Source organism: Galeopterus variegatus, unplaced genomic scaffold (genome assembly GCF_000696425.1).
Source record: "Galeopterus variegatus unplaced genomic scaffold, G_variegatus-3.0.2 Scaffold197, whole genome shotgun sequence".
In the NCBI taxonomy this organism is placed as follows: domain Eukaryota; kingdom Metazoa; phylum Chordata; class Mammalia; order Dermoptera; family Cynocephalidae; genus Galeopterus; species Galeopterus variegatus.
In genome coordinates, this window is record NW_007726308.1 from 205,340 (window position 1) to 220,389 (window position 15,050).

The following is a 15,050-nucleotide window of genomic DNA, read 5'->3' on the forward strand; positions in this document are numbered from 1 at the left end:
GGCTGAGATTGCTGTGAGTAGATCTGGGGTTTGCCGCTATAGCCTGGCCAAGAAGAGTGTGCTGCTGTGCCATGAACTGCCTGTGCTGATTATGATTGCTGGAGACAGCACCCTCATCCAGTGACAGGCCGTGACCTCCGTCTGCTTGTCACTGCACATCTGTATGTGGTGCTCCAAAAGTGTTAGTCCGTCTGCTGCTCTGTTTCACCACCTAACTTAACCTCTTAATTTGTGTCTTTCCTTTTGGCAGCCAAGACTTGAGTTCCCCTCGCTGTTTCTCTGTTCAGCCAGGACGAGCCAGCTCAGTACAGCTAGTCCCTGCCTTCTCCAGATCGCACCTTCTCCCTCTCTCTGTGGGCAGGACAGTACAGGGGGAGAATGGGGGCTTCTCCTGAGAAGGAGGGTGGGATCCTGGTACAGTGAAACAAGGACTAGATGTCTTAGAGACAGCTATCAGAACCATCCTCACCAGGCAGGCATGCCCCCGTCAGGCAGGAACCCCCTTTTCTGGGCCCCTTGGCTGCCTGGCAACCGGCTCCTCGCCTCCCGCCCCCCCTCAGGCAGCAGGATCCCAGCGAGAGGTCTCCTGCCTCCTCTTCCTCCCCCTCTCGAGGCTGCCCACTATCCTTGGATCAGTTGTAGATGGGTATTGGTGTGGTCAAGGGATATGGGGTCAGGGGCCCAGGGGCACTGTCTGCACTGTAACGAAGAGGAGGTAGCCTGCAGGAAGGCGTCGAAGCCTCCTTCTGCTTTATGGTTCATCACAGACGGAAGGTGCTAAACACGTCATATGTCTTCATTTAGAGTATGCTTAATAGAAAACAAGAAAATTGTAGAATCATCACATTATCTTCTCATCGGCAGTTTTCTTCCTGAACCTTCCATCACTGAGTACTTTTCCATTCTAGTTAGCATCCCGTCATTTAAAAATTTCTGATAAGTTTCCATTTTTATATCCTACTTGTTTATAACCTACAATTATCCTTGCATTCAAACCTGACTTTGTATTCTAGCCATGATCAGTGGTTCATACTCAATGAATAGTCAGTGTTAGCTAACGTTCCAGAAACCCAACTGTTTTCCATAGTGTGGTTCAGTACTCTGAGAAACCGATGACAATATCTGCTGGTATCTTCCTGTCCACATCAAATAATCCATCAAATGCTGAACAGACCCATCAAGGATGTTGATAATGTACAGCTCCTAGAATTTGATTTTCACTATCACTGTTAGTAATTTCTTCTCCTTATTAATACACTGCCCTATTTCACATTTATCTCACATTTTACATGTTATTAGAGTTATTCTTGGTCCCCAGAGACTAGATCATGACATATTCTGAATCACTAAAAGAGACTTGAGACCAGTGTCAGACAGCTACAGATGTCTGACTGCCCAGAGCTGGGGGCAAATTTCCATTGGTGTGAAATGAGAAATGAGGAGGCATTTCCCAGTTTCTTTGTTGGGCACCAGGTGTCCACACTTGAGCAGCTGTGGATGTGTCAGCCTTAGGAGGAACCCCTACTCAAGGTGGACCCTGTGTCCTTTCATCAGCACACAGTGCAGTGCTCAAATGACAGTGTGAGTGTCCTGTTACCACGACTGCTTCACTAGAAAGTGCCATCATCAAAAATTAAATTCCAGAACAGGATATCACTGGTAGATTGAAAATATAGCCCATGTTTATCCAGCCACATAGTCATAAAGCCTAAATGTCATCGATTCTGGAACTTAACATTGTCAGTTTAATTTTCAGATTCATTAAACGTGAAGTGTAAAGTGATATCGTATACAATAGGATAGGTTATAATCCTTGTTGGCATTTTCAAGCAGTCACCCGGCTGGGAGTATCCCATGTTGGTTTCTCTTGTTCCTCTCCCAGACCTAGCCAGCTGCCAGCTTCACAGTGACCTTCCCCCTGATTGCCATTAGAGCTGGACATCTTTGCTCTCACAAAGCCAAACTAAGAGAGACAGGCCTCCAGCTTCCAAATGAATAAACAGCAGAAAAAATAGGGAATTCATAATTTGCTAACATTTTATTTTCCCTCACTTAAGCCAGAACAGTATTCAGATTTTCCATTCACATCCGTTGCTCTAATCTAGGTGTCCTCCCACGCTCTTTACCGCCCTTTGCAGCATATCAGCCTCTCTGTGTCCTTCAGTTCTAAGTTGTATTGGCTTGAATAAATTCTTCACATCTCAAAATTAACAGTAATAGTAACTTGTCACCACCAAGAGTACAGTGCCTTTACAAAGCCCACTCCCAGGCAAGGCGAGTGCCAGTCCCATGTTTGGCTGTTCAGACTCTCTGCTGCTTGGTCACTTGTATGTTTGTCGTATTCTCCCTCTGAACCGTGGTTTCCTTAAGGACAAAGAGGATGTCTGGTTCCCAGGACCATTTTGCCCACTCCTTTAGGTACGGTGGTTGTGGGGTCACGTTTGCTGCGCTGTTTTGCGCTGGTCAGAAAGCAGGCTCCGACTGCTTCGGGCTTCATGGCAGAGGACCTCAGCGGCCCCTCCTGGCCACAAGCTCCTTTCCGAGGTCCACTTGGAGTGTCCTCTCGCATTGCTTGCTGATGCTTCCAGCCTTAAGCAAAAACAGGCTCGTGTTGGCAGTACTATAAACCTAGTAGAACTCATCCTTCCTCAGAATGTTAAAATCTCATGAGCATGGACCTAATTTTGACGTTTCTCTCCTGGGACCCAGAAGTAGTCACTGCCATTCAGCTGTACAGTGGCATTTAGGTAGATAGAGGTGGAAACATTTCACATTTCTCTTTAGGTTGCTCTTTATTCTTTAGGTATTGGCTAAGCTTCCTAGGCTGGTATAATCGCTTATTTTTATTCTGTTTTAATCCATTTTTGTGAAGTAATCTTTGGAAACATCAAAAGTTACTCTCCATTGACCTGGACAAAGTGGTGTTACCCAACTTTCGATCGAATCGCCCTCAAGTGAGACCCTTGTCCCCTGGAGAAAGTGGTGCCTGGGACATTCCTGGAGGTGAGTTCTTAACTGCTTTATTATTGTGCTAAGTCATACCATATTTTGTTCAAAGTAGCCTTCCTCCCTTTTCCAGTAGGCCAGCTGTTCTGTCTTTGCCTACCTGGGAGCCATTGTGGTCTTGGCTCTTTGTGGTACAAACAAACAAGGGCAAAGGTGGGCCTGAAAGATTAAGACGTTTTTTCTCCTAGAAAATTGTACATAAGTTTTAAATTTTGAATTTCTTTAATGAGGGCCAGGTTTTACACTTAAAATTTTTCAGAGTAGGTTGTATACTCTTGATGAAAGTTCTGTAAACAAGCATGTATTATGAACCCCAGGAGACACCTGTCATCTGCTGGTGTTGGTCCCAGCTGGTGGCTGTAGCCACCCTGGTCTCTGAACCCTCAGCCCAGAAGTCACCTCTGATCCTCTGCCCTAGCCTGCTTGGGATGAGACTTAACTGAGCTGGGGTGTGCCCCTTAGGTGATCTGATACTGTTCCCTTCACAGATAATGACTCTTGGCCTGAATAAACTACTTGGGACAGGTTATTTTCCCTTACTTAGGACAATTCATTCCAGGACAGCCTGTGCAGCTCTTTTGCTCTAGAACCCCCTGCACTCTTCCAAAGAGTTTACAGCTCCAAAGGGGAGATTTCTCCAGGTTTCAAGAATGGGCCAGAAACTCTGGGAATCAGGAAGGGGTCTCCTGGCCCAATCAGTCAAACCCTGGGAGCTTGGTGTGGTGATGCTAAGATCCTGAAGGCCTTGCCTATAGGCCACAGGGTGCACCGATGATGGTAAATTCTGGAACCCTCAGCATTGCTCAGTTACAATAGCATGTTGACATTTTTTTTTTTTTTTTTTTTTATTAAAAAGACCGGTAAGGGGATCTCAACCCTTGACTTGGTGTTGTCAGCACCACGCTCACCCAGTGAGCAACCGGCCATCCCTATATGGGATCCGAACCCGTGGCCTTGGTGTTATCAGCACCGCACTCTTCCGAGTGAGCCACGGGCCAGCCCCAGCATGTTGACATTCTAAACCAGGGGTCCTTCCATGGCCACTCCTGGTTTTCAAACACACATCCCATCCATGGAGGGCATTCCCAGAAGGGCGAAGACACAGCCTGCAGTCCTGTATTACCTCTGTGCCTCGCCTTCCTCCTCTTCCCCCCACTCAGCCAGTGTGTGTGTCACCAGCACACTCCCTCTCCCCTGGATCGAGACTTGTCCATCTTCTGTTGCTTTTAGGGAAACAAAAAGCACCTGTGGGACCCCCTTTTGTAGGCTGTCTGTGACAGAAGCAAAGCCAGTGCTGTTAAGTGTCTGCGGTGAGCCTGGGGAGGAGCAGGAGCAGAGCTCTCCCTGTGCCTGTTACCCCCAATGAGGAAGCTGCTGCTCGGCAGACACAGGGCGTGGCCGTGCTCTCCTCTCGCCCACACTCCATTAATGGCCTGGGTTACTTCAGCCCAGGTTTAAAAGTGGCGTTTGTGCTGCAAACTGCGCTAATGAAATTAGCTAGCATTAGTTTCCATGAACCTGACTCTGACGGGAAAAGAGGCTGTAGCAGTAGTCATGTGGCACTACTGACCATTCTCTCTTGCAGGGATAATGCCTGGCCGCTACAACCAGGAGGTGGGCCAGACCATTCCTGTCTTTGCCTTCCTGGGAGCAATGGTGGTCCTGGCCTTCTTTGTGGTACAAATCAACAAGGCCAAGAGCAGGCCGAAGAGGCGGAAGCCCAGGGTGAAGCGCCCGCAGCTCATGCAGCAGGTTCACCCACCAAAGACCCCTTCAGTGTGACAGTCAGACTGGCTGACCTGCTGACTGTCAGAGCTGAAGAGAGCCTTCATGAACGCTTTGGTGGGCAAGTGGAAATGTGGAGTTTCTATGGGAGGCCGCCTGTTGAAAGGGATCCAGTTTCCAGCTGTGGGTTTGTTGGAGTCTGTTCTAAATGGTCCTCTCCTGTGATGCTCGGGGGCTCATGGAATATCTTGAAGTGTCTTGTGGCCTTGGGTCTGAGCAGGAGGGATTGGTGGCTCAGCCCAGAGGAGGACTTCATGCCAAGCAGCTGTGTGCACCAAAGATGCAGAAAGCTTCGAGAGGCCATCTGGGACCCTTCTGCATGAGAGGGAGGATGTACTTTTCAGACAAATGGAACAACCCCGACCAAGCTAACATATGCTTGTTAAAGGCAATTTTCTATATTTATTGTGGGGAAAAAGTCACTTTAAAGACTTGTGCTATTTGGAAGCAAAGCTATTTTTTTTGTCAATGGATTGCAGTTTTTTACTATTACATTATGACAAATAACATAGATTCCATGATCTCTTTTTTGATGAAAGAACAGACTGAAATTTGAAGGAAACTTGCACAAATCTGTGAAACATAGACCTTCGCTTTATTTTTATAAGTATCAACTGCCATCATGTTTTGTAATTTGGGGTCTTGATTTCACCATCGTTGGTGAAGAAAATTTTCAATAAATATGTTACCTGTATGAAGCTGAAAAGTAGTGTGTGAAGGGCTCTTTCTCCACCTGTCCTGTTCTTTTTAACCAGGTTGTCATTAGACAACCCAGAATGGGTTCTGAATCAGCCTTTTAATTTTTTTATTGAAATATAATTCAGATGTCATAAGTCTCCACTTGAAAGTGTATAGCTCAGTGGCTTTTAGTGTGTTCACGAGGTTGTGCAACCATCACCACTCAATATCTAGTTCCAGAACATTTTCATCACCCCCAGAAGAAACCTGTACCCATTAGCAGTTACCCTTTTCCGCTTCCCCCCAGCCCCCGTCAACCCCTGATCTGCTTTCTGCCACTGTTCTGAACAACTCATCCAAATGGAATCATGCAGTATGTGGTCTTTTGCAACTGGCTGCTTTTCACACTGTGTCATATTCTTGAGGTTCATCCGTGTTGTAGTATCTGTCAGTGCTTTGTTCCTTTTTATGGAAGAGCAATATTCTGTTGTGTGAATAGACCATATTTTGTTTATCCATTCTTCAATTGATTGACATTTGGGTCATTTTTACTTTTTGGCTATTGTGAGTAGTGCTGCTATGAGTATCTGTATACAGGTTTTTGCATGAACATAAGTTTTTTGTTTGTTGGATATATACCTGGGAGTAAAATCATATACTCTGTTTAACTTTTTGAGGAACTGTCAAGTTTTTTTCCCAAAGCAGCTGCAAATATGAGTTCCAGTTTCTCCCCATCCTTGTCAGTACTTGTAATTAATCATCTTTTGATGATAGCCATCTAGTGGGTGTAAAGTCCTATCTCGTGGTTTTGATTTGCATTTCCCTAAAGACTAATGATGTTGAGCATCTTTGCGTGTGTTTTTTAGCCATTTGTGTATCTTCTTTGGAGAAATGTCTGTTCAGAACCTTTGCCCATTTTTAAATTAGGTTGTCTTTTTATTATTGAATTTTAAGAGTTATATATATATTCCAGATTCAAGTCCCTTATCAGATATATGACTCACAAATACTTTTTCACTCTGTGGATTGTCTTTTCACTTTCTTGCTGCTGTCCTTGAGGCAGAAAAGTTTTTAATTTTGAAGTCTAGTTTTTCTTTTCTTTTTTTAATTTGGTTGCTTGTGTGTTAGGTGTCATATCTAAGAAACTTGCCTAATCCAAGGCAGCCTGTTAATATTTAATCCTGCCTGACCAGTATGTATTCTGTGTGCTGCCAGGACAAATGTCAGACTGCACATCAGAGGTGAGGGTGAACCGACTGAAAAGGAGAGGGTGGAGGCCATGTGGGTGCTGACCTTGGCTGCTCTCACAAGGTCATGGGCAGAGTGAGGGGCTGCTAGGGCCCAGCTCACCCTTGTGACTTCATCCTTGGCAGGTCACATTGGTCACTTGCAGCTTTAATTGCATTCGTGGCTGCTGTTGCTTCCAGGACTTTGGAGGCTTGGCTGAGGGCCCTGTGAGGTGCTTGCTTCCTACCCAAAGTGCTTTGGGCCATCCCAGCAGCCCTGAGGGGGTAAGCACTTGGCACCTAGCAGTGTGTCCATCCTCAGCAGGTGGCCGTGGAGCTGCGTGGAGCTTCTGCTTGCCTAGATGAGGAGCTCATGTGCGTTGGCCGTGGATCTCTGGTCTCCCTGCCAGCCTCTACAGGTGCAGGCCACTGAACTCCTCAGTGTGGGGCCAGGCAGTCCGGGCCTGAGGAAATAGGCCAGGTGGAAGACAGCAGGCCACAGCTGGGCCTCAGAGGAGCTCCCAGGCTGCATCTCAGGAGCAGCAGCACAGCTTTTTAGAGAAGCCTGAAATCTGGATTGTGTGAAATCTCCCAGTTTTTAATGTCTGCAAATGATGGAATTAAGGTTTTTTTTTGTAAACTAGACAAAGTTTTTTGGATTTCCATTGTAACATCTTCCTAACATGGTAGGTGATGTGGCTGTGGAGTGAAGTTCTAGACCAGAGAGCATTGAGCTGGAGGATTTGGTCTCCACGCTGGCTGCATGGCCTTTGGTACGCCTGTCTCTGTCCCCAGACACCTCACCCCCCAAAAATGGAACTTTGGGTAGTAGGGGTGTGGTGCGGGGGTCTTCTGTACTTATTAATTGCCTTCACAACTAGTTTTCCTGCTCCTGTCATTTCCCTGTGTGGAAGCCCGGGATGTTGTTCTCACTTGGGCAGAGGCTGGGAATTGGAGGCCCTTAATGGGGCCTCCTGTTTAGACAGGTGGATCCATTCACCAGGGACCGAGCACTCGTGTGGTGTCAGGTGCACGTACAGTTTGGGTTTAGGTCCTAATCTAATGTGGTGAAGTTCAATAGCAGCCACAAAGACCACAGCAGGCCTTGAACCAGGGCAGCTCTGCCGCAGTACAGAAGCATGGGGTGTGAGTGAGGCGGAGGCGGGGTTTGAACTTGTGTCTGCCTCAGTTCCAAAACCCACATGCCTAACTGCTGGCATCTGTACAAGGTCCCCCGTCCATCTGCCTCACTTTAAAGGGACAGTAGTAGCACCCTAGGAGGATGCCCGGTGATGAGGGGCCTTGGGACAAAGTCATGGAGGAAGGAAGTGACTGAAGGAGCAGGTAAGATTGAACCAGGAGAGAGTGCTCCTTGGTGGGGAGTTTATACAGAAAGGGGATTAAGTGTCAGGGAAGAACTGGATCAGTGGGTCTGGTGGGGCAGCTTTGAGTCTGGTGTCCAGATGTGCTGTCTAAGAGGAGAGGCCCTGGAGGTATGTGCCCCTTGCTGGATGGTTGAGGTGGGATTTCAGGAATCCACCTTGGAGGAATGTTCTAGAGAGGATGCTATGGCCCTGGCCCTGGACTCAGACTGCCTGGGTCCGGTTCTAGGTTGACCACTTCCTGCTGTGGGCCTTAGACAGGGGCCCTCATGTCACTGAGCTCAGTGTGTTGTGATAAGTGACGTACAGACGATGTGCTTAGCCTTGTGCCTGACAGCCAGTGATCAGTAAATGTTGGCTGTTCATGAGGACAGATGTGCCTGATGGCTGCGGGCATGTTTCATCACCTGGGCCCACCGGTCAGGTCCTGGGCTGGACCAACTCCCTGCCTTGAAGGGATCCCTTCTTGCCCCTGGCATGGACTCTCATCATCTGTTCTGGTGAACAGCTACACCTTTTTTAAAAACCAAAAAAGAACAACCACAGATACCCCAGGGATCCCACAGCGGGTGCCAGAGTCCCAGAGAGGGGCCAGGTGTCACACTTCACTGTGGCTGTCCCCTGAGAGTCAGAAGGGGACCTGACTGCAGGAGCCTTCGAGAATACTGCCTGGGGACGAGATGCAAAGGGTGACTCTGCTGGGTGCCCTGACCCACCCTCAGCCCCATCTGAGTCTAGATCTATCTAGACTCTTGTCTTATGCACATAGGTCTAGTGCACAATGACCCTGAGGAAGCCTCGCACGACAAAAGGCCCCACGGTGGGTGCGCTGGCATCTGCTGAGCGCTCACTTCGGGCAGTGGCCCATACCGTCTCCACCTTTCTCAGAGGAGAAAGCCCAGGTCTGGCCTGTGCCTGTGCTCCGAAGCCCTCAGTGCCAGGCTGCTGCCCCTTCTCCCACTGCGGGCGAGGGCGTAGTGGGAGTGTTAGATTTGGACTGTTGGACATACGATGAAGAGAGTCAAGGATTCTTAAAAGGTGGTCTGCCTTTCGTATACAGATGCTCCTCGACTGACGATGGGGTTATTCCTGATAAACACATCTCAAGTTGAAGACATCGTCAGTTCTAAAATGCGCTTAACGCACCTAACCTTCGGAACATCACAGTTTAGCCCAGCCCACCTTAATGTGCTCAGAACACCTATAGTAGCCAGCAGTCGGGCAGCATCAGCTAACACAGAGCCTGTTTTATAATAAAGTATTGACTATCGCATGCACTTTATGGAATACTGTACTGAAAGTGACAGTGGTTGTATGGGCACTCAAAGTTTGGTTTCTACTGAATGTGCACGTCACTCTCACACCATCATAAAGTCAAAAAATCTTAAACCCATCATAAGTTGGGGATCAGTATAGATTAAATAGAAGTTTCCAGAAAATATTAAAATTCTTGATTTTTTTAGTAGTTGGTGCCACCATTAAAGGTTGGTGCTAAGCAGATATTGACACAGGATATTGGTTTCATTTGCTGGTGACATAAAGGTATGGTGAGTGAGTGTCCTAGAAATACAGATTCCTGGGCCTTGCCCCAGACCTACTAAATCATCTGTTCCTTGGGAAGGCCTAGAAATCTGTTTTAAAAGCTCCTCAGGGTAAACGATTACTGTTGACCTAGCAATTTCACTCCTACACATATACCCCAAATAATTGAAAACAGGTATTCAAACAAAAGCCTATATATACATGGAGGGTCATAGCTGCACTATTCACAGAAGCCAAGGGGGACCATCCCACATGTCCATCTGCAGATGAATGGATAAACACAAATGTGGTCTGCCCATACAACGGAATATTGGCCATGAAAAGAAATGAGTATTGATCATGCTACAGCGTGGTTGGCCCCGGGAAATAAGCTGAGCGCAAGGAGCCAGACACAAGAGGCCGCATTGTGTATGATCCCGTTTATATGAGATATCCAGAACAAGCAAATCTGTAGAGGTAGAAAGTAGATGAGTGCTTGCCAGGGGCTGGGAGAGAGGGTTTCTTTTGGGGTGACGGGAATGTTCTGGAATTAGGTGGTGATGATGGTTGCACAGTGTTGTGAGTGTTCTTGAAGCACTGCATTATACACCATAAAGTGGTTAACATAGTTTTATGTTAATCCTATCAAATTCACATTCATGTGTGCATGCACGCGTGCACACACACACACCTCCCCAGGGGACTCTTGTGAACAGGTAAGCCCCTTGGGAGTCCCTGGCTTGGAGATTGGGAGAGGCTCTGGCCCTTTAGACCCCAGTGCAGACCCAAGGGGTCAGGACCAGTTGATGAAGACCCCAGCTCAGCACCCGCTGCTCCCAGCCCTGCTTTGGCTGCTGACCCCCATTCCCACACCTCCAGTGTTTCCTCCTTTGGGCACAGTGGGCAAGAGGAAAATGAACTTGAAGGTGTTTTAAGAATGCTTCCTTTCTCTCCCAAGGTTCAATACATCCCTTTCTTTCTTGACCCAGACGGGGACCCCTGATTATAGCTCTCTGGAGAACCAGCCCCATATCAGAGGGAGGGGACAGCAGGACTTGGCAAGGGCTCTCAAGCAAGGCGGCAGCCTCTAGAGGCTGGGAAAGGCAAGGAAACGATTCTCGCCTGGAGCCTCTAGAAGGAACCAGCCCTGCTGACTCCTTTGTTTTTACCCAGATTGATTCTGTACTTCCAACCTCCAGAACTGTAGAATAAATGTGTTTTTCTGAGCCACTAAATCTGTGGTAACTTGTTCCAGCAGCAACAGGAAATGAATACACTGGCATCCTGAGTTCTGAGCCAGGGCAACCCTGAGAGCAGATGCCCGCGTTGCTTGGCCTTGGCCCCTTTCTCCATCTCCCGAGCACGCCACTGCAGTCTCTGCTTCTGTCTTCACGTCACCGTCTCCTCTATGACCTCTGACCCTGACCCCTCCTGCGTCCTAGTCATAAGGACACTGATTCTATTTAGGGCCCACCTGGTTAACCCCAGCTCACCTCCCTCTCTCAAGATCTTAATCTCACCTGCTAAGTCCCTTTTGCCATGTGAGATCATGTATTTACAAGATCTGTAGATTAGGACGAGGACATCTTTGGGGCCATCATTCAGCTGACTGCACTGGGTTTCCCTGTCCCCACGGTGTCATATGTTCCTCGTGGGAGGACTTTGAGCCTGGTTAAGGGCTGCAGGGGGTGCTGCCCTTCAAAGTCCGTGAGTTCCTGCCGCCTGAGAGCGTCGAGGCTTCACTCCTGCAGCATCCTGGATCCCCAGCATTTATTAAGCAGGCTTCTGCAGGCCAGCTGGGGCTGAAGGCTGCAGAGAAGTGAGGGGCTGCTGGCCTGGGGACAGAGGTCAGACACCCTCTGGCTCAGAACTGCGCTTCTGTGCCCTCGCAGCACGCTAGAGCTTTGTAGAATTCTGCTGCCCCGCACCAGACCCGTTTAATCTGAAGCCCGAGGCACAGGTGTAGGAGTTGGGAGAGTTCCTCAGTGGTTCTTGTGTAGCTAGGGTTCTGGACACCATTCTGGAAGCTCCAAGTCAGGCCGAGGTAAAAACACAGAAGTGGAGGTTATGGACCATGACACATGATCTTACCTCAACAGTAATAGTGACACGCTGCTCACTTCTGCACCTCCAGCACTTTGCACTGGCTCCTCCTGACAGTCTAGAAAGTAGCCACTTCTGCCATCCCATGTCACAGGTGACCCGAGATCCTAGAGCCAGTGCATCCTCTGGAATTTTCTAATGGGTGTTAGCACAGAGGTCCGGGGACACAAGCTGAGGTCACTTTGTTGTGGCAGTATCTTGCCTGTCACCTGACACAGGCTCTGTGGGGAAGGAAAGGAGGGATCCACAGGAACCCCCTTGGTGGGATGGGGGCTCCCCTAGCAGGGCCGTGAGCCCCTGAAATGCAGGAGGGAGAACGGCTCCCACGTGCCGGCTATTCCCAAGCAGGTGTGTACTGAGCCACTACCCACGTCACCCACAAGGGCACCTTTGTCCTCCCCAGTATTCCTTCTGTGCCAGAGCCGGTACCAGCCTGCTGGCAGGGCCAGGCTGAGCCGAGGGGGGCCGCCTGCCCGCCTGCGGCTGCAGATGGGGCCCAGCAGGGCACCCCTGCACAGCTCAGGAAAGGTCACGCAGCCTGTGATGCCAGCAGAGAGTGGATATCAAAGCCCCTCGGAATTAAGAGGTTTTCCCCATTGCTTGGAATTTCACAGCCCAGTGGCCAATTTCTAAGTCATGCACATTAATGGGCAGCTAATGAGAGACCCAGCGGCAGGGACAGGGAAGTGCCCCTAAGCCCCCAGAGCCAAGATTAAGAAGTACAAAGCCCCCAGCCGCTAATGAAGGGCTCTTTATCTTCTTTCTCACTGTGCTCAGGAGGCTGGATTTGGGGGAAAGAGTGAATGACGGGGGGCTCAGTGGAAGGCCTGGGAGAGATGTGTGACACTGTGTGTGGACCCTTCCCCCCCAGCCTGGGCTATTGAACTGGCCTTACCTGCTGCAGCCCCCACAAGCAGTACCTGCCCTCCACACTGTGTCCAGTGCCACCTTCACAAGGTTTAATGACCTCACTCCAGTGAGGAGGACATGCAGTTTAATCCCCTGGTGTTGCAAGAAGGGCCTTTCCCAGCTCACCCCAGACCCCAGACCACTGCAGGCCTTCCTGGAGCACTGGCTTGTTCCCTGGCTGAGCCTCCACACACAGGGAGTGCCCACTTCCCAGGATGTCCCCCCAGCCCTCCACGTGCCTAGACATCTACTCAGCCCCCTGCACCTTCTCCAGGAAGCCCCTCCAGATTCCCCTCCAGTCTCGTGGCCCATCCTTCTCCCATTGGGCCAGGGTTGCTTCGTCTCCCTGTGGAACTGTTTCCTCCTCCAGAGCAGTGGCCTCCTCTTTCACTCCTGAATCCCCAGGGCCTGGCACATGTTAGGTGCTCAATAAACCAGTGTTTGTTGAGTGACTGGTTGATTGAGAATACCATGAGATCCCAGGTACCAGGGGTGTAGTCGGCTGAATGGTGACCCCCAATAGATACCACGCCTTTGCCCTACCCTGGATGTGATCTTATCTGGAAATAAATTCACATGTCTGTGAATGTGATCTTATCTGGAAAAAGGGTCTTTGCAAATGTAATTAAGTCAAGCATCTCAAGATGAGATCATCCTGGATTATCCAGGTGGGCCCTAAATCCAATGACAAGTGTCCTCATAAAAAGAGAAGACACAAAGAAGGCCATGTGAAGACAGAGGCGGAGACTGGAGTGATGTGGCCACAAGCCAAGGAACACCTGGAGCCAGCAAGAACTGGAAGAGGCAGGAAGGATCCCCACCTCGAGCCTTCAAGGGGAGCATGGTCCTGCCTGTACCTTGATCTCAGACTTCTGGCCTCCAAACCCATGAGAGAATGAATTTCTGTGTCCAAAAATACCAAGTTTGTGGCACTTTGTTACAGCAGCCACAGGGACTTAATTAATCCAGGGGAGAAACCAAGCGACTTTCCTTCTTGTCTCTTTTCTGGAGTCTGTGTATCCAATTCATCCATCCATCCATCCATCCATCCATCCATCCATCCATCCATCCACCCATCCATCCATCCATTTGGTACTTCCCAGCCTGGGCGCTGTCGGAGTCAGTGTGGGGGCAGGAAGGCAGCATGACTGCACAGCATTTGAGATGAGACAGTGCAGGGCGAGTCCCGATCTTTCTTGTTACTTGCCAGCAGTGACATTCCGAGCCACTTGCTCAACCTGCCTGAGCCCAGTTCCTGCTCTGTGTGATAGAGACGGTGGGGACGCCCCCTTGAGAATCGGTACGGTTCTCAGCACATTTATGTGATGGCATGTGAATGCCATGCAAGATATCGTCCAGCTCCGAGCTCCTGGCCACAGTCCCAGGTCCCTTTTCATGCATCCATGCTGAGACACTGTCACTCAGATGGTCAGGGAGTTATTGAGCACCTGCTGTGTGGAGCCACAAAGGTATAAATGAGTCTTCCCGTCAGGAGGTCACTCAAGTCAGGGGTTGAGACTGTTTGAAACCACATTGAGAAAAAAAGCCTTTTGGGCTGATCTGGTGTCCTACAGATAAGGACTGATTGAGTTGCTGCTCTTGACCGCCAAGATGTTTAACTTAAAGCAGTGGTTCTCAAAGGGGGTTCCAGAGCAGCAGCAGCATCTCCTGGGAACTGGTTAGAAATGCAGATTCTTAGGCCCCACCCCAGACCCACTGAATCAGAAACCCTGGGATGGGACCTGGCAATCCATATTTTAACAAGCCCTCCAGGGGATTCTGTTGCAAACTGAAGTTTGAGAAGAGGGATGAGAGGGAGCCTGGGTTTCAGGAGTAAACAGGTTCAGATTCGAGGTTTGACCTCTGTGTGCTGCATTTTCTGGAGTGGGGCCATATCCCATATTCTGCCATCTTAGCTGATCACGTGTCAGTTTGGGGAGAGGGTCTATCTTCTTAAAGTGTGGTCCGGGGACCAGCAGCAGCAGCCCACCCCAGAGCTTGTTAGAAATGTGGAAACTCGGGCTCTACCCATGGTGTAAGGTGTCGGAACTTGCATTTTCGCAAGATCGCCAGGTGGACGGTGTGCAGGGGAAGAGTTAGACGAACGCAGGTTGGAGTTGGATGGAGAAAGGTCCCTCTGATCCTGCACCTGCTGACTGTGATCCACTTTGTGCAGATGAGGAAACTGAGCTCAGGGAGCTCCCACACTGCCAGCCAGCACAAACTGACCTCCCTCCCTCAGACTGGGCCCCTCAGAGAGGCATCTGAGGGCAGAGGCACTGAGGAAACCGGCCACAGGGCACTGGTGAGATCAGGTGCGTGCCTGACCCCCGATCATGCCTAGCTGGGCTCCCTCTAGCCCTCCAGAGCAGCTCAGAAAGCCCCACCCCTGGGGAGGGGCTGGCAGGGCGGGGGAGTCTTAAGATTTTCTTGCTCGGGT

General features: G+C 49.5%; 1 protein-coding gene across 1 annotated transcript in view; it reads left to right on the top strand.

Moving 5' to 3' along the window:
- MBTPS1 (membrane-bound transcription factor peptidase, site 1) overlaps positions 1 to 5,497 on the top strand; it is a 43,922-nt gene extending 38,425 nt beyond the window's left edge. The window contains exons 21-22 of the mRNA XM_008565366.1: positions 2,873 to 3,003; positions 4,592 to 5,497. Coding sequence (XP_008563588.1) covers positions 2,873 to 3,003; positions 4,592 to 4,788 — 328 coding nt within the window. The 3' untranslated portion in view covers positions 4,789 to 5,497. The remainder of the gene's footprint in view (positions 1 to 2,872; positions 3,004 to 4,591) is intronic.
- Positions 5,498 to 15,050: the final 9,553 nt, after the last annotated feature.